The sequence below is a fragment of the Meriones unguiculatus genome, chromosome 17 (genome assembly GCF_030254825.1).
Source record: "Meriones unguiculatus strain TT.TT164.6M chromosome 17, Bangor_MerUng_6.1, whole genome shotgun sequence".
NCBI lineage: Eukaryota > Metazoa > Chordata > Mammalia > Rodentia > Muridae > Meriones > Meriones unguiculatus.
This window is the reverse complement of record NC_083364.1, coordinates 18556912-18579970: the sequence shown is the minus strand read 5'-3', so window position 1 is coordinate 18579970 and position 23059 is coordinate 18556912. Positions and strand designations below refer to the sequence as shown.

General features: G+C 39.6%; 1 protein-coding gene across 2 annotated transcripts; it reads left to right on the top strand.

The window, feature by feature from the left end:
* The first annotated feature begins 14399 nt into the window (after positions 1-14399).
* LOC132646028 (zinc finger protein OZF-like) lies at positions 14400-22703 on the top strand. 2 transcript variants are annotated; one of them, XM_021658694.2, is made up of 4 exons: positions 14400-14871; positions 20058-20184; positions 20381-20438; positions 20970-22703. In XM_021658694.2, exons 1-4 carry the CDS (start codon positions 14869-14871, stop codon positions 22336-22338), a joined length of 1557 nt encoding a protein of 518 aa, XP_021514369.2. In that variant the 5' UTR covers positions 14400-14868; the 3' UTR covers positions 22339-22703. The 2 variants fall into 2 exon arrangements, with proteins under 2 accessions (XP_021514369.2, XP_060227230.1); XM_060371247.1 differs by lacking the exon at positions 14400-14871 and adding an exon at positions 14958-15116.
* Positions 22704-23059: the final 356 nt, after the last annotated feature.

The following is a 23059-nucleotide window of genomic DNA, read 5'->3' as shown; positions in this document are numbered from 1 at the left end:
GCTCACATCTCTCTCAGCTGAACATTAAGCAGGCAAAACACTAACAAGTTCCCAGCCTTCAGTGGTAACACTGGCATATCATGCTAGCACTTCGGAGCTGTAGTCAGGATATCAAAGTTTAAGCCTGGTGTACAAAATGCATTCCAGGACATCCAAAGCTACAAGAAGAAACTGTGTCTCTATAAACAAACAAAGAAGCAAACAAAACAAACCAGCTTGGTTTAGACACCAAACACCAACTATTAGGGGCCCCAAAGGTGAGCTTACCAGGATGAAGACCGGGGATGAGAAGACAAAGTAAGAAAGTTTGGCATCAGTATGTCTTGCATAACCTGATGGCTCATATTAAGCAATTTTATTCAGATGTACAACTCTGATACTCTATTTACAGGTGGAGAATGGGACAGTCATCAGAAAGATAACTTAGCAATGTTGTAGAATAACACAGGATACCTCAGAGTGAGCACACAGTGGCCATGAGACTGATAACCACAGTCTCTCAGGGTCAAGACCTTGCTTCCCTTGACTCCTTCAAGATGCTTGCTCAAGCACCACACCAGATATCCCTGTCTGCCCATGAACAGGACACAAAAGTCATGTTCCCTTGGTGCTTTCATCAGGACATTTGAGAAAGCGTGCCACAGGCCTGGTTCCCAAATGGACCACCTCCAACCTAAGCAAAAAAAAAAAAAAGTGTGAAGAAAGTGGAAACAGAAGAATCATGCATGGAATGATAGGGCTTAAAATGAAAGACTAGTAGAGATTGGAGATTAAAGTCACATAACGGAATAAGAAAATATTAACACCAAAAGTGCATTTTTCTACACCATAATTGAAACACATTCAGCCAAACTACTTCTTAAAAGAAGACAGACTCCTATTGCTAACTTAGGACTGAGAGTTGTGGTTCAGTCCTGGAATCCCACCACATGGAAGGCTGAGACAGGGACATCACTAGTTTAAGGCCTGGTATGACTACAGACTGTTGTGTTGACAAAATATTTGGGGAATTTAGCTAGACACTGCCTCAAAATAAATTTTTCCTTTAAAGCTCAGTGGAAAGATGCTCCTAAGCATGAGTGTGGCTCAAGAATAAATACTTAGCATTCTCTGCCTCAAAATGAAAATAAAGCTACTACAACCAATATACTGAAATAGGTGGATTAACAGGATTAACAGGTGCTGTAACAGGGATCACCTCATTGGCTCAATGAGTAAAAACACATGCAACCAAGTCTGAGGGCCTGAGGTCTGTGCCCAGGGGAGGAGCCACTGCTTGAACTTGTAATCTGACCTTCACACATGTGCTGTGACATGTGTCTTCCCACACATAGCAATGGCATGAAATCAGACTTTTTAAATAGAAAACAATATAAAAACAAAAAAAGCACAAAAAAAAGAGAGAACTAAAAAAAAAATCCAGCAAAACAGCCATGTGTTAGTGCAACCATTGACCAAAGTAGAACTCCCTCATCAAATTGCCAGGATGACAACAGGGAGCAAAGCATTCATAGTTAACTTTCTAAGAAGCTATCAAGTTATCACTGCACAGCTTCCGGAGGGTAAAATGGTAACAAACGAAGAGGTTTTTTTATAGGAATTTTTATTTTGTTGGCACATTCTTTTGGACTAAATAACTAAATAAAACATCAAAAAAAAAAAACAAGACAGAAATATTTACTCATAGTAAAATGAGTAAGAATCATGAATACAGGATCTGCCCCCAAAACACCTTTAGCAGCATGTACCAAGGTCTGTCTCTGTGGTATGGACTTTGCCTCAATCACTCTGGATAGAATGATTAATACAGATCTTAGTATACTATTGACTGGGAAAAAGAATGCACTGGGACTGAACTTCGCCTGAGTCTGTAGAGGTGACTGACTAGCAGAATTAAAGGCGTGAAGTGGGTGTGAGGGCCAGAAAAGTCAGGAAACTGGAATGTGTGAAAAGGTGCTTAAAGGATGGTGGGCTTGGTGTCCTCAGATTTGGTCTTCCTACTCAGATTCCTGATGATTAGAAATTCTAACCTTGAAACACCTTCAGCAAAGTGGCTGGATACAAAATTAACTCAAAAAAATCAGTAGTCCTCCTGCATACAAAAGACAAAAGGGCTAAGAAAGAAATGAGGGAAACAACACCCTTCCTAACAGCTACTAATAACATAAAGTACCTTGGTTTGACTCTAACCAAACAAGTGAAAAACCTGTTTGAAAAAAACTTCAAGTCTCTGAAGCAAGAAATTGAAAAAGATATCAGAAGATGGAAAGATCTCCCGTGCTCATGGATCGGTGGGATTTACATAGTGAAAATGGCCATCCTGCCAAAAGCAATCTACAGATTCAATGCAATTCCCATCAAAATACCAACACAATTCTTTTCAGACCTTGAAAGAACAATTCTTAATTTCATATGAAAAAAACAAAAAACCCAGAATTGCTAAAACAATCCTGTAAAACAACATATCATCTGGAGGTATCTCCATCCCCAATCTCAAGCTGAGATCAGAGCAATGGTAATAAAAACTGTATGGTACTGGCATAGAAACAGAATGGTGGATCAATGGAATCAAAGAGAAGACCTAGAAACAAACCCACACACCTACAGATACTTGATTTTTTACAAAGAAGCCAAAACCATATAAGGGAAAAAAAGACAGCATCTTCAACAAATGGTGCTGGTCTAACTGGATGTCTACACGTAGAAAAATGCAAATAGATCCATATTTATCACCCTGCACAAAACTAAAATCCAAGTGGATCAAAGACCTCAACATAAAACTAGACACACTAAACCTCTTAGAAGAAAAAATGGGGAAGAGCCTTAAACTCATTGACTCAGGAGACAACTTCCTGAACAGAACACCAACATCACAGGCTCTAAGATCAACAATTAATAAATGGGGCCTTATGGAACTGAAAAGCTTCTGTTAAGCAAAGGACACTGTTATCAGAACAAAATGACAGCCTAAAGACTAGAAAAAGATCTTCACCAACCCTTTATCTGACAGAGGGCTAATATCCAGAATATATAATGAATTCAAGAAGTTAAAAAGCAACAAAACAAGTAATCCAATTAAAAATGGGCACAGAGCTAAACAGAATTCTCAATAGAGGAATCTCAAGTGGCAGAGAAACACTTAAAGAAATGTTCAACATCCTTAGTCATAAGAGAAATGCAAATCAAAATGACCCTGAGATTACAGCTCACACCCATCAAAATGTCCAAGATCAAAAACTCAAGTGACAATACATGCTGGAGAGGATGTAGGGAAAGGGGAACCTTCCTCCATTGCTGGTGGGAATGTAAACTTGTACAACCACTTTGGAAATCAATCTGGCGCTTTCTCAGACAGTTAGGAATAGTGCTCGCTCAAGATCCAGCTATAACACTCCTGGGCATATATCCAAAGCATGCTCAAGTATACAACAAGAATATTTGCTCAATCACATTCATAGAAGCTTTATTTCAATAACCAGAATCTGGAAACAACCCAGATGTCCCTCAACTGAGGAATGGATACAGACATTGTGGTACATTTTTACAATGGAACACTGCTCAGCAATTAAAAACAAGGATATCATGAAATTTGCAGGCAAATGGTGGGAACTAGAAAAGATCATCCTGAGTGAGCTATCCCAGAAGTAGAAAGAAACACATGGTATATACTCACATGTAAGTTGATATTAGGCATATAATATAGGATAAACATACTAAAATCTGTACATCTAAAGAAGTTAAACAAGAAGAAGGACCCAGGGTAAGGTGATCAGTCCTCACTCAGAAAGGCAAATGGGACAGACATCAAAAGAGGGAAAAAAACAGGGAACAGGACAGGAGTCTACCACAGAGCGCCATTGAAAGACTCTACCCAGGAAAGTATCAAAGCAGATGCTGAGACTCATAGCCAAACTTTGGGCAGGGTGCAGGGAACCTTATGAAAAAAGGGGGAGTTAGTATTACCTGGAGGAAACAGGAGCTCTACAAGGAGAGCAACAGAACCAAGAAATCTGGGTCCAGGGGTCTTTTCTGAGACTGATACTCCAATCAAGGACCAAGCATGGAGATAACCTAGAACCCTTAATAAGGGGAACAGGGGCTGTCTCTGACATGAACTCAGTAGCTGGCTCTTTGATCACCTCCCCCTGATGGGGGAGCAGTCTTACCAGGCCACAGAGGAAGACAATGCAGCCATTCCTGATGAGATCTGATAGGCTAGGGTCAGATGGAAGGGGAGGAGGACCTCGCCTATCAGTGGACTTGGAGAGGGGCATAGAGGGGACAAGAGGGAAGGTGAGATTGGGAGGGAATGAAAGAGGAGACTAGAGCTGGGATACAAAGCGAATAAACTGTAATTAACATAAAAATTTAAAATTAAAAAAGACTGATAATGCTACAGTGTATGTCTCTAATAAAATGGGATGATCTTTTACATATTATAAGATAAAACATTTCACAGGTATACTGCACAATCCTACCGGTCAAGCAGTCATCAAAAGCTCCAATTGTACTTTAAGGGACATGCTTGACAAACAAAGAGTATCAAAGACCCCCAGAGATAGATTACATAATGCTTTATTGACCTTAAATTTCTTAAATGTTAATGAACAACAAACAATGGGTATGGAGACACTGCGTTATAGAAAAAAAAAAAAAAAAACCTGTTGAATTATTTCAGCTTATATATTTCAAAAATACCCTAACTTCACAATGGAGAGCATGGAATTTGTTATGTTGGGGAAGAGGTTTTGCTAATATTCATACAGGAGAAGAAAATTTATGGGTTCCATCAAAACTAATAAAAATCAGATAAGACAGAGGAAGACCACCTGAAGAACTTGGCCACACACGAGAAGCGAGAAATCAAGAAGACCAAACAAAACAGGTAACATAAAGTGCTGACTCCTTTACTTGGGAAAAACTTTGAAACTGACTGAGACATAAAAAATGTCTCCAGCCAGAACTTCAACAATACCTGGCCAATAAATCCTCGGCTACAATATCCTCAAAATTTATTATGCCATTCTTTTAATTGGCATAGATAAAATTAGTTTACAGTTTAGTTTCATCCTGCACATTGCATACATTTATAAATTTAGGACTGTATAATGCTGTGAGAAATTATGTTTGAAGAACAAAAGGACTGGACACCGGAGATGCTGGATCAAATCTGACAGAATTCATCCTTCCGGCATGCTGAGACACTGACACATTTGTTCCAGCATCTTGCATGTTCCAGCATTCTGCTTGTTCCTGCCTCAACTGCTTAAGCTGATGTTTTTCATCAAAGCCAGCTCTCAAGAGAGCTTTGAAGAAATCTACTAATCTCAATTGGTCCAGCATTTTAGACTGTTCTAAACAGGACTCCTATTAAGCCTGAAATTTCTCAACATTCAAAGACTGGATCACAAATGTTAATGCTTACTTAATTAACCATTTTCCCAATTCCCTTTGGGCTCCCTAACAGGATTTCTATATGTCCAAAAAGCCAGCTAGAAAAAATCATGAGAATGATGTCCGATTTCCTTTAAGGATGATTGGGTAGGTTTTTGGTTGTTTTCTGTGGCTATTAATGTTTATTGTCATTAGGTTATGGTTATAAATTATTAATGATCTTATTCAGAGAGAAAACAAGATTAGACTCAGGGATTTCTCTCCTATCATTTTCCTTTTCTCTTTCTTCCTTAGATAAGGAAAAAAGGTATTAAAAAGAAAGAAAGGAGAATAGAGGGATATCTTATATGAATAATAAGACAAAAGGTAGATTATTGAATCCACTAAACTTAGGGCTTTATTTGTTATTCTCAAATAAGATGATTTTTAACTCTGGTATAAGATTTTGTATATTGATGCAAAAATGAGTCTAATTTTAATACATTGGTAAATTTTAGCATATTGATACAAATTCAAGATTACTTCCAATACTTTTAAACTGCTACTATAAACTGTTCAGGGCATCAGGTAATGCAAGTTAACTGTTAATTAATTAGCTCATAATCATCTCAGATATCTAATTTATCAAAGGAGTATACATCCTAGGGTTAGCAGATAGATATGATTCTATAAAGATAGGTCTTTAAAAACCTCAGAGACCTATAAAATATGGCATTTTAAAATGTCTTTGTTATTTTAAAGATTCTTTGACAATTAAACAGGTCACTTCCTGGCAGCACCCAGCCTACCTCAAAGATGATGAGCATCAAAGAACCTCCATATGGGGATGGCTTCAAATGTGGCAAACGAGCCACATTGGTTAAAAAAAAAAAATGCCCTGGTTTCATGACAGACACAATTCTGCCAAAAATGGGCAAGCTTAAATACAGGACAAGTTGACTGCCAAACTCTGCCAAGACAGGGTAAGTGAGTCCTAAATAGTTCCTGCTTCACATATATGTCTGTCAAATATACTGAGCCAAAGGGCTGAAGATGATGCTCCAACATTATAAAGAGTTATGGGTGACTGTTCAGGCAGAAAACTGTCTCTGTCAATTTTTTTATTTTTTGGATGCTGCTAATATTCACTTCCTATTTACTCCAGTAACTAATTTTATTCCTTCTCAAGTCTCTGGTGGGGTTGAAGACCAAATAGTTATAGTTCTACAATTAAGCTTAAGTTGTTTAAGAATTTAAGAAAATGCTTTTATATAGTTAATACCAACAAGGATAAAAGTTAATTTAAGTATAGAACTCTAAACTTGTCAAGATAGATAGGATAATCAGATACTTTCCCCTAAGTTGCTAAATACACATGGACTGGACATTGCACATTTTGTTTGGAAAGAAAAGGAGCCTTTTATTGGACTTAAACAGGGAAATGTTGTTATAATATTCTTATGGAATGTATACAATTTACCCTTGTTCATTCAAATGCTGATTTCTCTGCCCCACTATCTGGCTTCAATCCAGACATTGCATTATGATGTTTACTCTAAGCATCACCTGTCTCAAGTTTATGTAAACATGCCACCATTTGTTCTCTATATTTTCAATAAAACAACAAGCCAATGCTGTGCAACGGATAGAATAGGGTGGGTCATCCTGGTCCGGAGGGGAAGAGAAGGAAGCGAGTGGGAGGAGAGGGCAGAGTTCAGCAGGAGAGGACTTGGAACCACAAAGAGAAATGACCGGACCTAAGATATGACTAAAAGCAAGTATAATGTGTAAAATCTGAATGGTAGGAAACTATGCAGGCTTGGAGGTTTAGGACGGACTAATCATTGCCCAGCATTGTGCTCTAGGTTAACTAAATATACTCTAATCTCTGTATGGTGATTTGGGTATACATATGCTGGTTTAGGAATAACTGCTATTTAACTAAAAGATAAATCAATAATAAATATTAATAACCCACAACAACGAAGAATGGTAAGAGTTTTAGCCAAGAAAAGAAGAAGGGTTCTGTACATAAAAAGGAGTTTTTACAAAGGCACCATGTCAAGAAAGTACAACGAATTCCAAGAACTTTAAGAAGACAAGGACTGAAGGGTAGAGAATCGGTGGCTTAGAAAAATAGTGTTGGAGAGTTGCCCCATCACACCGGTAGTGTTAAAAAAAATCAGGTTTCACTTTAAATGCAGTTGGAAACTACTAGTTTTAATGAAGGAGTGGTGGCCTGATCTCATTCATAGTTTTAAAAAGCCCTCTGAGGACAAAGGAATACACAAATAAAACAGCAGTGAGTCTAGCAAAGAAAAGCAGAAAACAAAAACCAAGTAGCCAGAGATGAAAGAAAAAGAACTGAGGGGAAAAAATGAGAGGAGAACCAAGGAGAGGCAGGTATAGACAGGGCAAAGCAGTGAGCATCTACAGGAGAGGGAGAGAAATCTAAAGAGTAAAGAGATAGGAAGCCCCAATAATAGTTCAGCGCCAGATCATGCTGATTTAACTGGTATCCAAAGGTGTCTCCCCTGCAGAATTTATATATACCTCTGTCTCAGTCACTGTTCTATTGCTGTGAAGAGACACCGTAATCAAGTCAACTCTTAGGAAAGAAAGTATTTAATTGGGGGCTGGTTTACAGTTTCCGAGGTTAGTCCATTATCATCATGGAGGGAGCATGGCTGTATGCAGGAAGACATGATGTTAGAGAAGTAGCTGAGAACTACGTCCTGATCCACAGGCTGAGAGAACTCTGGGCTTGGCCTGGCCTTTTGACTATTTAAAGTACCTGCAAGTGCTATAAACTGGTAAGTCAGAGGACTCACTGAGAAAAGCAAAAGGCTGAGAGCAATCAGAGTTCAGGAATGCAGGGCAGAATAGCTGCACAGCAGGGCAAGGACTCTGACCACTGTGATACTCAAGGATGCATACGGCTGCTTCTCTGGAAACCTACATATTTATTATGCTGTAATCTATACCAGACATAAGAACAGCACCCAGAGATGACAGTTCTTAATTCCCAGAGCCTGCAAATAGCTGCCTAGACATGAAAAAGGGAGCAGATAGAAAAAAAAAAAAAGACCTTGAGATGAGCCCATATCCAGGTGGAACTAATATAATTACAGGAGTCCTTAAAAGAGGGTTGAAGAAAGGCCAGTCAAAAGAGGCAAAGAGAAGTCATGATGGGAACAATCAGAGGCAGAGATCTGAGGGCTGTGGAGATGGAAGGTGGCAATGAATGTAGGGGCTTTCTGAACGCTGGAAAAGGCAAAAGGACTCTGTAGGATAACACAGCTTTGTCCATGCCTTATTTCATAAGCATCATCAAAACTCTGACATTTTTTGTCCTCAAACTATAAGACAATAAATCTGTGCTGCTTTGAATCCTTGTAACAATTGAAAACTGAGGCAGAAAGACTGACTTCAAGGCCTGGGCTACATAACAGGATCTTGCTCAAAATTTTAAAAAATTAACATAAAGCAATACTAAATTGGCACCTAAATGTATATTATTAAAGGTCAAAGGGTAATATAAAATAACGACAAAAATCAGTGGTATACTCAGAAACAAAAAACCCAGCTTCAATGGCAGACAAAGACTTTTGAGAAAAATGAAAATTTTAGACTGAGCTGTAACAGTAAAAGAGCACATGTCTAGCATACACAGGATCCTGCACTCAGTCCGCAAGAGAGCAGGAGCTAGATTTTCACAGTTTTCTTACTAAAACATCACATATTACTTACTAAATGTAGAGACTGTTCCTTTGTTGAAGAATTTGAAAATTCTCTTCCATTGTTTGGCAGATATAGAATTGGAACAACTCAATTTCATCTTGGAATTTTCAGTTTAGTTTTGGAACACCCATTTTTTTTTTAATTGTGTGTATGTTGAGGAAGGTATATACATGTGAGTTTAAGTACCCAAGAAACCAGAGGAGAGTGCCTGATCCCCTGGAGCTGGAGTTAGTTACAGGTGGTTTTGAGCTACCCTGTGACAGAGACTGAAGTTGGGTCTTCTGCCAAAGCAGTACATGATCTTAACTACTGAGCCATCTCTCCAACCTCTATACCCCAAAAACTTTTAAAACGAATTTATAATCAGTTCAACATCATCACTTCAATTAAAAGACTGCAAGGAAAGTATACAGTACACTAACATAATAAATATGAGAAAAAAATATATTTAATTATCCATTAACAAAAAACTTCTCAAATAGCTTATAGAACATTCATACTATGTAGTAAAATATGAGTGTGGGTAAAACTGAAGATCTTTCTCTGCTAAAAAGATTGCTGCTTTCCAGTCTTTTTAGCATTTGTTTACAAGCTGTGACATAGTTCCACTTGTACCTCAGGCCCATCAGGGGCTATCAACAACTGTGCATACATTCTGTAATCACCATTAGCATGTGACTCCACCTGCTGTTCAGGCAGAAATAAGGAGGCTGGGAATCTAGATTACCTGAGCCAGAAATCAGATAGTGTGATTGAACTTGCCATTCAAGGAAACCTGAAAGCCTGCAAGCAGGACACAGGATAAAATTCCTCCACAAAAGCAGTGGAGGTAGCAGGAAAGCAGCTGGATGGAGATTCGTCATGCCATTGCCACTGCCACTGGCTGCTGCTTCAGCACCTTCACAGATGACAGTCACAGATGTCAAAAAAGTAGAATGTGGACTCGGGGACATGGCCGTGATGCCATGTTTCCATGGGAACTCCAGGATAAATACTGACACTAATGGCCTAAAAAGTGGGATAACAGAGTCTGCTCATGCTGTGACACTGCTTTTTTGAGATAGTGTCTGGCTTATAACCCAGGCCTACCTAACCCTCTTGGTGATCCTCCTGCCAAGGTGTCTTCAGTTCAGACTACTATTCTGAACCACAGTTAGCTTCTTTCTATTTGGTGACTAAATATGCAGAATTAATACAAGTCAGGGATGGTGATACATATCTTTAATCTTAGCACTCTGCAGCAGAGTCAGTGATCATTATGCTTGGAAGGCTAGCCTGGTCTTCATAGTGAGTTGCTGTTCAGCCAGAGTTACTGAGTGAGAACCTGAGTAAGAAAATAAAATAGTAAGAGCATAATGTTAAAATTCTTTCTCAGCACTTGTGAGGCAGAGGAAGTCAAGGCCAGCCTGGTCTACAGAGTGAGTTCCAGGACAGCCAGGACTACACCAAAAACCGTGTCTCAAAAAAACCAAACCAAAAAACTTAGCGCTTAATTTGGTTTACTCTATTTTCCCTAATGATGTAGGATTGAGGGGAAAATAAGTATGACGGTTCATATATAAATTTTCATAAGTAAGATTAAGTAGGCAATAAAATATGTATAATGTATTCATGAGAATATTAAGAGAATTAAGACGAGGCGGTACACACCTATAATTCCAGCACTCAGGGAGGCAGACGTAGGCAGATTTCTGTGAGTTCAAGGTCATTCTGGTCTACAAAGCAAGTCCAAGACAGGCAAGAGTACACAGAGAAACCCTGTTTTGAAGAGAGAGAGAAGAGAGAAAGAGAGAGAATTAAGTGGCTCCATAGGAAATATGGAGTTATTAAATAAAAAACTTATACTTTGATCCCTCAGGGTTGAATTGACTAAAATCCTGTATTTACATTGGTGGCCATTTTCAATAGATTAAAAGAATACAGATTTTTGGCACATATTTTTAAATCAAACTTTCTTTTTACCAAAAAGACTATCAAAGCAGGTTTCTCACATGTGGACTGGGGTATGGCTATCCAAAAACCAGGCAGGATTCTTTTGTTCTTTCTCAGTTTCTTAGTCAGACCAGACTAATGCCTCAGAAATGAATCCACAGTCCAGTCCCCAAGAGGCTGGTCAGAATTGAGGTCTAATTCAGTAGGTGGCAGAGGTTCAAGCCACCATATTTTTCTTCCTGGTGGGATGGTGGGAGCCCTCACCTCACTCTGTAGGCTGCCATTGTGTTACAAAGGGCTTGGGAGCAGCGTTGGCCTTCCAGACCAGACACTTACTCTTTTAGGTAAACCCCTGACTTCACATACATTTTCCTAAGATTGCAGGTCTTGGGAAGGGAGGTCGGTCCAATATTGAGTCATTCCTAACTTTCTGTAGTCAGTGCTTCAGGTACTGAGGCCTAGGAGCACAACATCAGGGCAGGAAAGAAGCAGGATATCACTTCACCTACCAGGCAAGAAAGACCCTGAGTACCTCACTTGCATGGCTGGCAGGAAGGAGTGGCCTGTCCTGGGTTTTGAAGTCTTACATCCTGGAGGCTATAAGACAACGCAGCATGATGACAATCCTTGGTGGTGAATCTTGGGATTGTTGAGTGAGATCTGTCAGATGGAAGGCATGCAGCCAAATCCTCTCCTGCCTGTCCTACATGTATGTGACAGCACAGTAGAAGGTTGGCCATGAGTGGTTGTCATATACTTAGCACCTATGTGGAGATCATATGAAAGCGTCAGGACCGCAGTGTGGAGAACTCACACATGGCATCCAGCACCTTAGCCCCTGGGGGAGTCACTGCTCAGATGTGTGGTGAACAGGCCTCTCTTGAACTCCCAGGTCCTCAGGGAGAGAAGGGCCCACAGTAAAGAGCTGAAGGCCACAGAACAGACTGTTTTTACTCTGGATGCTGTGTAAGCACTGCCTGAGAAGGCCTGAGGCAAAAATCCATACCACAGAGACAGGCCTTGCAGTGTACCTTAGAAGTGCATTGTGGTAAGGCTGTGGTTGGACAGACCCTGGGTTTATGATTCTTACTCATTTTACTGCTTTTTTTTTTTTTTTTTTTTTTGCTTTTTGTCTTCGTTGGTTTTTTTGGGGTTTTTTTTTGTTTTTGTTTTTGCTTTTTGTCTTCGTTTGTTTTTGGTTTTTTTTGTTTGTTTGGTTGGTTGTTTTTTTTTTTTTTTTTTGACAACTCAGACTAGAGGTAGCTGTTTAATCCAAAAGGTAAGTATTTCCCTGAAATACTCTTCTGTTGTTCCCATGTTACCCTAAGGAAGCTGTGAAGAGATAATTTGACAACTTGGTATGAAGTTAACTGTGAATGCTTTGCTTCCTATTGTCATCCTGGCAGTGTTGTGAAGGAGTTCTGTATTGATCAATGGTTATACTAACATAACCAGCTCTTTTTCTAGATTTGTTTGTTGTTCTGTTAGGGGTTTGTTGTTGTTGTTTATTTGTTTTTGTTTCTCATATGATTCTCAGTTTTCTTTTGACAAATTCTGAATTTGTACCATGCAGACATGTATGAAGACACATCCCTCAGCACATGTGTAAAGGTAAGAGGACAACATGGAGGAACGGCTCCTCCCCTGGGTATTGGCCCAAGGATCTCAGACTTGGTTGCAAGTGCCTTTACTCTCTGAGCCAACTAGCTGGCTCTTGTTACAGCGCTTCCTTCTATTCCACCTATTCCAGTACATTGGTTGTAGCACTCTATTTCCATTTTGGGGGTAGAAAATACCAGGCACTCATTCTAGAACCCATCCCACGCCTGGCCAGCGTCTGTCTGCTGAGCTTTAAACAAAAGTTATTTTGAGGTGGGGTCTGGTTAAGTTATCCAAGTATTCTGTCAACTCAGTTTGTAGCAGCTATACCAGGACTTAAACTAGCGATGCTCCTGGCTCAGCCCTCCATGTGGTGGGATTCTGGGACTCGACCTCCACCCAAAGCTCTAAATTCATGTGGGGAATTAGCAAGTTGAGTCTGCTTTTTTTCAAAAAGTAATTTAGTTAAAGTGTTTCAATTACGGTTTTAAAAAATCAACTTTTTGTGTCATCAGTACTTTCTCATTCCCTGTTATGTGGACTGACTCTCCAACCTATACTAGTCTTTCTTTCTAAGTCCTAATTTTCCATTTATTGATTCTTTTGTTTCCGTATTTGTTTAGGTTAAAGGTAAGCCTTTTGGGAGCCAAGACTATCCAAGGTTTTCTCAGATGCTCTGATGAAGGCACCAAGAGAATATTATATTTTTGTCTTGGCCAAGGGTAGACTTGGAAACTTCTTGTCTGGTGCTGGAGGTAGCATCTTGAAGGAGTCAAGGGAACCAGGCTCTTCAGCCTGAGAGTCTGTGGTGATCAGTCTCATGGCCGCTGTGTGCTCACTCTGAGGTGTTCTGCCATCTTTGCTAAATTATCTGTCTGATGACATCTTATTCTCCACATATAAATAGTGTATCAGAGCTGTCTGTCTCAATAAACTTGCTGAACATAAGCCATCAGGTTATACAAGACATAATGATGCCAAATTTTCTATCTTTGTTTTCTAATCGTATGTCCTCCTCCTGGTCACCTCATTTTGGGGATCTCTAATAGTTGGTGTTTGGTGTCATAAACCAAACTAGCTTAAACTTTCTTTTTTACTTTTTTATTCTTATTCTTTTTTTTTTTCTCCCTGTTTAGATTTATAAAGACAGTGTTTCTTTTTGTAGCTTAGCTGTCCTGGAACTCACTCTGTGTGTCAGGCTTAAACTTTGATGTCTTGACTCCCAAGTGCTGGCATATGCCAGTGCTACCACTGAAGGCTGGGAACTCGTGTTTTGACTACCATTGTTCAGCTGAGAGGTGTGAACAATCCTTTGAGCCTTTTTTAAATTGCTAATGCCTGGTGACTATCAATCAGGTGGTTTAGATCTGATCTGGATAGACTTGCGGGCCCTTTCAACTGTGGGGCAAGTGGATCACTGTTTTTCACGTTGTTTAAAGATCGGCATACGCTAGAGACCTTGTACCTAGACAAAGCAGTGCCTACTAATGATTGCAGGAGTAGTGCGGGACGACAGTCCAGGCGCTGTTATGAAATACGCGGCAGCGGGGGTGGGAGGGGGGTACCTTTTGCAAGCCGAGCCAACGTGTGCCCCAGAGAAATTACTCCAGGAGCTTAAATATGCATCTGGTGTAAAAGAGGATTATTGGGGGAGGGGAGAGAAGTGAGATCTGGGGAAGAGACAGAGGCAGACAGGGAGCAGAGCCAGGAGGGCAGCGAGGGGGAGACTTTGGGAGCGAGCTCAAGGAACAGAGGAAGAGCTGGGATGACGGGCGGGTCCTTTTATCTGGCCGAACACACCGGGCGAACCTTGGGCGCTTGGCGGCGGCGGTAGGTGATGGCGACAGATGCTGACGTAAGCCGTTTTTAGGTCCTGAGATCAGGTTCGTGGGATTGCCTGTACGGTAGCAAGCCCAAGTTTTACTGCAATGTCAGTCTCGGCAGATTTGGGACAGTTTTGTGACTGAAGTGGAGACCAGGGCTGGGAACCACCGCGCTGTGACACTTCACAGCACTCTGTCCCAGAGATGTTCCTGTCACTCAGAGCTCACTAGCCAATCAGCGCCTCCAGACGGACCCGCCAGTCAGAACGGGGAGGGCACTTCCGGTCGGTCTTACTTAATTCTCGGCTAAGGTACCGAGGGAGACTGAGATATTCCGGAGAGCCGCGCTGTGAGCCGCTGCTGGGAGCCGAGGAGAGCGGGCGAGCTCGGAGTCGGCGCCATGGTGAGCGGGGCCGCCGTCCCCACGCGGGGAGGAGCCGCGGGAGCCCGAGTGGGTTCGCCCCGGGGGCGGGACGGGAAGCGCCCCGTGAGGTCACTGCACCTCCCCGAGGGGGAAGCTGAACTTCTTAGTGACTTGGTTCCCCTGGCTGCGCGTCCGCAGGGCTTAGGGAGCCTTGAGTGAAAACTTTGTTGCTGGCCTCACCGGGCAGCGAGCCTCAGCTGCTTTTACTGTCTGCAGGGAAGCAGGTGTGCTGACTCGCAGAGCTCTTTCTCCAGTGTCGTCTAGGAGCTCTGCACTTGACATTCAGGTGTCGGCTCCGTCCGCAGTTAATTCTGTGCAGGTGGAAAGTCTGTGTTATTAACACATTTGCATGTAGATGCCACGGTGGTCCAGTCCCGTGAATTAGTAAGGCCAGACTTCCTGGGTTTCCTGGTCGTGTTCGTCAACATTTACTCCCTTTTAATTGTGTTATTTCTTTCTTTCCTTCTAATTATGCTCTCATGTTGTTGATCTCTTTATTCTTTCCCAGACAGCACGGTACAGACAGGTTTTTCCGGTTCCTCAGGGAACTGGGTGGGGAGGGAAACAAGGGATAATGCCATGCACTCAGAGAAAAGACATACTTAAATCTCAATTTAGAGGCCTCCAATTGTTTAATTGTTCTTATTAAGGAAGCCTGTAACCCATTCAAAGGAGTTGAAGAAAATATTTTCTACCTTTTGTCTGTCTCTATTTTTTCTCTTTCTGTATTTTCTCTTTTTTTATTGAAGTTTTATTCAGTTCAAAGTTTTAAAGTCATAGGATGTCACTGCATTTAGTATTTCTCTAACCTTGTGTGTGCTCATTTTTTTTTCATTCATAATTTCTCATGTTTTCTGTTGTTGGTAGAATAAATTGTTACAATTTTCTTTGGACATTTGTTGACTCTATAGCTCAAATTCCGTATTGTTGTAATATAATATTGACATAGTATTCAAGATGGCAGCAAACCGCATGGTTGCTTGTAGAGTAATTTTAATTCAGAACTAGGCTACTCTGGCCACAGATCACATCCAAAGACCTTCTAAGTCTGTGTGATCCTGCTGGAATCCAGACACGCCTTTAATCCTGGAGACAGAGGTAAGCAGGTCTGAGTTCAAGGCCAGTCTGGTATAGAGCAAGTTTGGGGAAAAAAAAAAAAAAAAAGCAAAGGTCTAGGTGTGATGATACACGCCTTTAATCCCAAACAATGAAGGTAAAGTTAGTTTGTAGGAGGAAGCACCCATGTTTGAAAGTGATGTCAATTGAGTGGCAAAAAAGAAAGTGACAAATCCAAGAAGACTTGACAGAATAGGATAAGCCCAACTCTCAGGAAAAGAGAGGAAAGGGAAGCTACTTAAGGGGTAACACAGAGAAAGAGGGAGAAGGGAGTTTTACAGGGAAAGTTTTACAGAGAGAGAGGTTGAATGAGAGAACAAGCTAGACACAGGTGAAGACTGAACAAGTCAGAGAATGAGGAGTTAGAAGATTGAAAAAGGTTGCTGGAGTTAGGTCGAGGCTAAGCATAGCAATCCAGAGGCTGAGAGAAAAACCAGATTGAATAAGTCAGCTCTGAGAAGAGTTTGAGCCAGAACAGCTGAGTTGAAACAGCCAGCTATGAGCTCAGAATGAACAAGAAAGGCTGAGCTTATTCAGCAGTAAGTCTCACAGGCCGTAAAACATTTTAGGCCTAGATTAGATTGTGTGGAGGCTAGAGTCCAGGAATAGGCCTAGGTAAATAGATAGAGGCAGTAAGCCTTCGAAACATCAACTGAAGCAGGCAAATAAAAGTTCCTTTTACAGTTGCTTTCTGCCTAAGGTTAGTTAGCTCAACTCCCTGCTAAGGCCACCCTATCCTCCATCAGACACGAGTTCCAGTTGGATCCACACTTCTCCAAGGTTGAATGTACAGTGTTACAGCCTTTTCTTTATAGAGACACTTTTGAGAGGTTAGCGTGAATACAGGAGGAGATGGTGCCCATGGCATGGTCTAAGGAGGTAGACTCCTCACAGCTAAGGAACAGTGGAAAGATTTCCGTGGCCTCAGGCAGAGACAGTTGAGTCCATCCATATGTCTTACCTCACAGATTGTATTGTGGAAGCCAGTATTTTCTTTCTTTTGTCTGTCTCTCTCTCTCTCTTTTTCTCTCTTTTTCTCTGTTTCTATTAGTATCTTTCACTCTTTAGAGCTCTTTTCTCCTTAGGTTATATTACTGTCATGGCTTATATTAGTGCAACAGCCTCACAACTCTTCCATTTTTGAATGCTTGGTCTGTATTTAGTAGTACTAACTGTGTAAAATTAAGAGGTATGCCCATGTGAGCATAGGTTTGTCTTGTTTGTTTAGGTGTATCACTCTAGGTGGGCTTTGAGATTTTAGAAGACCAGGGCAAGACAAATGTTTCTTTCTTCCTGCCTGTGTATCAGGATGTAACACTCAGCCCCATGCCTGCCAACCATGATGCTTCATTTCAAGATGATAACGGAGCACCCTTCTGTCACTATAATCTATCACAAAAGTATTCTATTGTAAGAGTTGCCTTGGTCATAATGCTTCTTCAGAGCAATAGAGCAGTTACTAAGGCAGGCTGTTTGTGTAATATTGTGAAATTTCTCTTTCTGTGCATGTCCTGTGAAATCAATTAAGGCTAAATGAAAGAGTAATGGACTGATCTCTAGACTAAACAGTCACTCTGTAGTACAGTTATGACTCATGACTCATAGAGAAAAGACCAACAGTGGAGCCATAGATTAATGAAACCTGTGTGGTCTGTAAGTAAAAAGACCTGTAGGTAAATTCAGATGTCAACCATGTGCTGAAACAGCCAGCAATTATCAGGGATGTTAGGGCCATTAGAGAAAAGATACCTGCTCTTCTTTGGACATAGAGAATTATGTGTTGTAAGTGTCCTGCAATACCTAGCAAAATATTTTAACTATGGAAGAAAAAGACAAGGTGATTCCTAGTCCCAGAAAGCACCTCCATGCAGAACTTGATGCTGCTTTGTTTCAGTGAGGTACGCTCCATCCAAAGCTAGAACTCCTTGTGATTTTATCATCTTTTCCTTAAAAGAAGAAAGATACAAATTTTCAGGGTCATCTATACTTCCCCTATGTATTCAGCACTGTTTCAGCCATCTATCTGGTAAGTGAGGTGACCCACTGTGAGGTGCCTGGGAGAAGTCATTGCATGAATCCATGATGGTGAAGCCTGGATTGCATATCTCAACATATTGAGATACCCAAGCTTTGAGACACCTGCCAAGAATATATACATGTAGGGAGGGGAAATAGGCAAAGAGCAAGGAGTATAAGACGTTGAAGAGAGAAAGAGCCATCTAAGCCCTTTGAAGTGAATCCCCAGGTGTCTGACACTGAGCTGCAGGATTGGGTGTTTGCCCAGCAGGGTTTCAAGGTTGCCTTGGTCCAATCTTTCCTTCTTTGCAAAGAAAATGTGTATTCTGTGCCACTGTGTGTTGGGAAGATATAATTTGTGTTTTGATTTTACAAGATGTCAAAGTCAAAAGATTGCCTTAGTGTTAAAAAAGAGACTTTGGGCATTTCCACAGTGTTGGGACTGTGAGATAATATGGAGATCTTTGAAATCGGGATAAATGCTTATTTCATTATGGGCCAAGGGTGAGCCTATCATGACTTGTGTGAAAATGTGGTAGGTTGAATGAAAAAATCTCTCAGATGTGATGTATTTGAGCATTTGTCTCTGGTTTGTGGTCTTCATTGGGGTGCTTTATGGTACCTTTAGGAGGAGGATGCTTTCTGGAGGAATTTAGTCTCTGAGAATGGGCTTTGAGTTTTAACACCTTCATCACACTTGTCCTTTTTGTATGGTTGAGACTGAGCAGCCCCTTCTCATATAGCCACATTCTCATATAGCCATCACCACCATTACAGACTCCATCTGTAGATAATGTATGGTAAAATAGAAGCAATTGCTTTTCTTTAAAAAGTCATTTTTTCTTGCCTGGTATTTTTATGTTTATATTTAATCTTATAAGATTAGATTTTTTTCTATGTGCCTACCATTTGTTATTGTGTTGAGCTTTATCCACATCTTGACTTTTGAACTTTGGCAGAGGGTATAATTTTTTTACACCAGGATGACATGCATGGAAGACATTAATACTGATCTCCAGAATGAATTGCAGATTTGTAACAATTCTCCCTAGCCTTATGTATGTTTTTAATTTTTTAAGATATGAGCACGAGTCTTTTGCCTATATTTATAGATGGGAACCACATGAAAGGCTGGTATTGACTGAAGTCAGAAGAGAGCATTGGATTCTGCCTAGAGTTAGGAATGGTGTGGGCTGAAGATTGGCCCTGGTCCTCTACAAAAGCAACAAGTGATCTTAATTGTAGCATCATCTTTATATAGCCGGTTGCTTTTTGTTGGTGGTATTGATGCTTTATTTTCTTAATATCATCATTTACTTTATTAATCTTTTTGAGAACTCTTTGATCTGTGAGTCACTAACTTATTAAAGATACTTTTTTTCATAAGAATATCATATTAGCCTTACAGTTTATACAAGGTCACTCCAGTTTTCTGATAGACAATAGTACATTTCTGAAGTGAACGTTTAAGTCTTTGGAGGAATTTTGAGTGTGCCCTGTGTGCTTTTTTTGTTTATTTATTTGAGACAGGGTCTCATTAGGTACCTTTAGGCTACAAAGGTACCTAATTAGGCTACAAAGATCAGGTTGACCTGGAAATCATAGACATTTACTCTTCTCTGCCTCCTAAGGTCTGGGATTAAAGATAAGCACCACTGTACCCATCTTTTCTCTTTATTTTTTAATTTAGTAATTTTGATAGAATTTTGCTGACGTATCCTCAACAATGCTGCTCTGTTTCCATGTCTCTTTGTGTATGTTAGTAGGCCTTTCTTCTGCAATGGCATATTCTGTCCAGTATGCACAGAAATGAGAGATGTGATTTTCCTTTTCTGTTGGTAATTTGCATTTAAAATTCTGTGACATGGAATTGATTTGTTGAGCACATAGAATTATGTAAATATATTTTAAATGAAGTGTACATTTACAATACAGTCGGTGTCACCACTTCTATTACACATATATGCATACTTTATTATATTTATACACGTATACTATATATGTATATACATGCATATTGTGGTATACTTTAGGATGCAGTGACCTTTGAGGACGTGCATGTGAACTTCTCTCAGGAAGAGTGGGCTTTGCTGAATCCCTCTCAGAAGAATCTCTACAAAGATGTGATGCTGGAAACCTATTGGAACCTTACTTGTATAGGTAATAATGTGAAGTTTCCTTCACTCTTTAACTTAAGGGGACAAGCGTTTCTTAGAGATGGATGCTGTTCTCTGATTTTGATTCTGAAAGAGAAAGAAATAATCAAGCATTGGTCTAAAGTTCACCAAAGATAATAATTTTAAATTTTGTGTCATTTCCAGTAATATATCATACATTTTCTGGTACTGTATTTTAGGCTACAAATGGGAAGACCGGGATATTGAACATTATCAAAGTTCTAGAAGACATGGAAGGTAATTTTCATGTACAAGCTGATACATATGTGCTTCTGAAGAAATTTTAATGTACCCAGAAGTTTTAATGAACAAATAATGCTGTGTTAAACAAACATAGCATTGTGAGGTTTATTATATGCTCATAATACCTTATAGCTCAATGTTAGGTAGCTGCAAAGTATTCCTTTCAGAAACAAGAAACAAGGCCTTAAACAGATTTTAATTAATTTTAGCCATATGAGTACCGTGCTGTAGAACTGTTCATCTACTTAGTTTTATACATCTCAAGTGTCAGAAAGGATAAATACATTGACTAGGGAATATATGTATGTCCAAGACTGTTATAAGCAAATTGTCAATAGTAAAGCTAGTATTACCCATATACTTGTAATGACTTAGCATAGTTTAGTGAGGGGCAGTTTATGAGAGTCAAGAAGGTTGTTGTGGTGGAGAATTTTTGAATCTATATCATATGTCTTTAAGAAATAAAAAGTTAAACTGTGTGAATACCATTTGAACATCTTTTATTTGTTTTTATTCCTTTAATAGCTATATCAAATGTCCCTCTGGATTTGGAAAGAAGCATAGTACTTCTCTCTCTCCCAGAAAAATTAGAAGATATATAGTCATCCCCACTCTGAGAGGAAGAGGTGAATGTGATACAAGTTTACAAATAATTGGTTTTCCAGCTTCAGTGGGAATACATCAAAATATTGACACTGGTAAAAAGCCATATGAGTACAAGGAATGTGGAAGATCTTCTGTCTATCCTGGTTCACTTTGCACATGTAATGTGACTCACACTATAGGAAATTGTTATGAATGCAATCAGTGTGGGAAAGCTCTGGCTTCTTCCATTTCTCTTCAAAAATGTGAAAAAAATCATATGGAAAAAGGAAGTGATAAATGTGAGCCACATAGTAAAAGCTTTAACAGTCACATATATCTTGAAGTACACAAGACAACCTATAATGAAGAGGATCTCCATGAATATAATCAATATGATAAAGCCTCCTTAGAATTACAACAAAGAACTCATTTGGAAATGAAATCCTATGAATACAATCAAGAAGATAACGTCTTTGGGAGTCATAGTTGTCTACAAGTAAATGGAGCTAATACTACAGAGAAAAAGTATGAAGATCATCAATGTGGTAACGCCTTTGCATGTCCCAGTTACCTTCAGATACATAGAAGAATTGATACTGGAGAGAAACTTTATGAATGTAATCAATGTGGTAAATCCTTTACATGTCACAGTACTCTTCAAATACATGAAAGAATTCATACTACAAAAAAACCCTATAAATGTAATCAGTGTGGTAAAGCATTTGCGCGTAACCGTTATCTTCAAATGCATGAAAGAATTCATTCTGGAGAGAAACCCTATAAGTGTAATCAATGTGGTAAAGCCTTTGCATTTCGTAGTAATCTTCAAAATCATGAAAGAATTCATGCTGAAGAGAAACCATATAAATGTAATCAATGTGGTAAAGCCTTTGCATGTACCAGTTATCTTCAAATGCATGAAAGAATTCATACTGGAGAGAAGCCATATAAATGTAATCAATGTGATAAAGCCTTTGCATGTCGTAGTAATCTTCAAAAGCATGAAAGAACTCATACAGGAGAAAAGCCCTATGAATGTAATCACTGTGGTAAAGCCTTTGCCTGTCACAGTACTCTTCAAATACATGAAAGAATTCATACTGGAGAAAAACCCTATAAATGCAGTCAGTGTGGTAAAGCGTTTGCACGTAAGAGTTATCTTCAAAATCATGAAAGAATTCACACTGGAGAGAAACCCTATGAATGTAATCAGTGTGGTAAAGCCTTTGCCTGTCTCAGTACTCTTCAAAAGCATAAAAAAATTCATACTTACAAAAAATCCCCCAGGAATCTAGGAAATGAGGTATAGTCTTGACTGTCTCATTCATTTTCCACACTGAGCACTCTCACTGGTGCTTGAAATAAGATTAATAGACTCATGCCATCATTAAAATATTGTCTACTTTTCAAACTGTAGATATATTGTCATCTAAAATTACAATACAGGACAGTTTGAATAATAAAATCTATTTGTAAATGAATTTGATATTTTTCCATGTATTCTTTTTGTCTTGATAATTTGTTACAGGTGTAATGTTATTGTGTACGTTGTAAAAATTCAAATGCTGATTTCTGTGCCGCCCTGTCTGGTTGCACTCCTTGTTATGAGAATCTACCTTTGAAACTACTTAAGTGTCCTCTGCTATGTCAATAAAGCAGCTTAACAGGCAAGTACTAAGCCTGGATTTCCTACCAGCCATGGGAGGAGAAGAGAGAGGAATTGGGGATTTTGCCACAGGCAGAGAGGTCCAGGAAATATGAGAGAGAACAGCTGGAGCAGAGAAAGCCATAAAATGCAATGGATAAAAAAGGGTTTTGGCAAAGAGGGAGTCAGATTAGCTTAGAGGGTTAAGAATAAAGAAATAACATAAGTTTTGTGCCTTGAAGCATGGTAAATAAACGTAGTTGTCTGGTCTTCAAGTATTTGTGTACTAGCCAGGCTAAGAGAGAAACTGCAACACACAATTTTAAAACTAACACTAACAGTTTATTCTGAGAACTTGTTTTTAACACTTTCTCAGAAACACAAA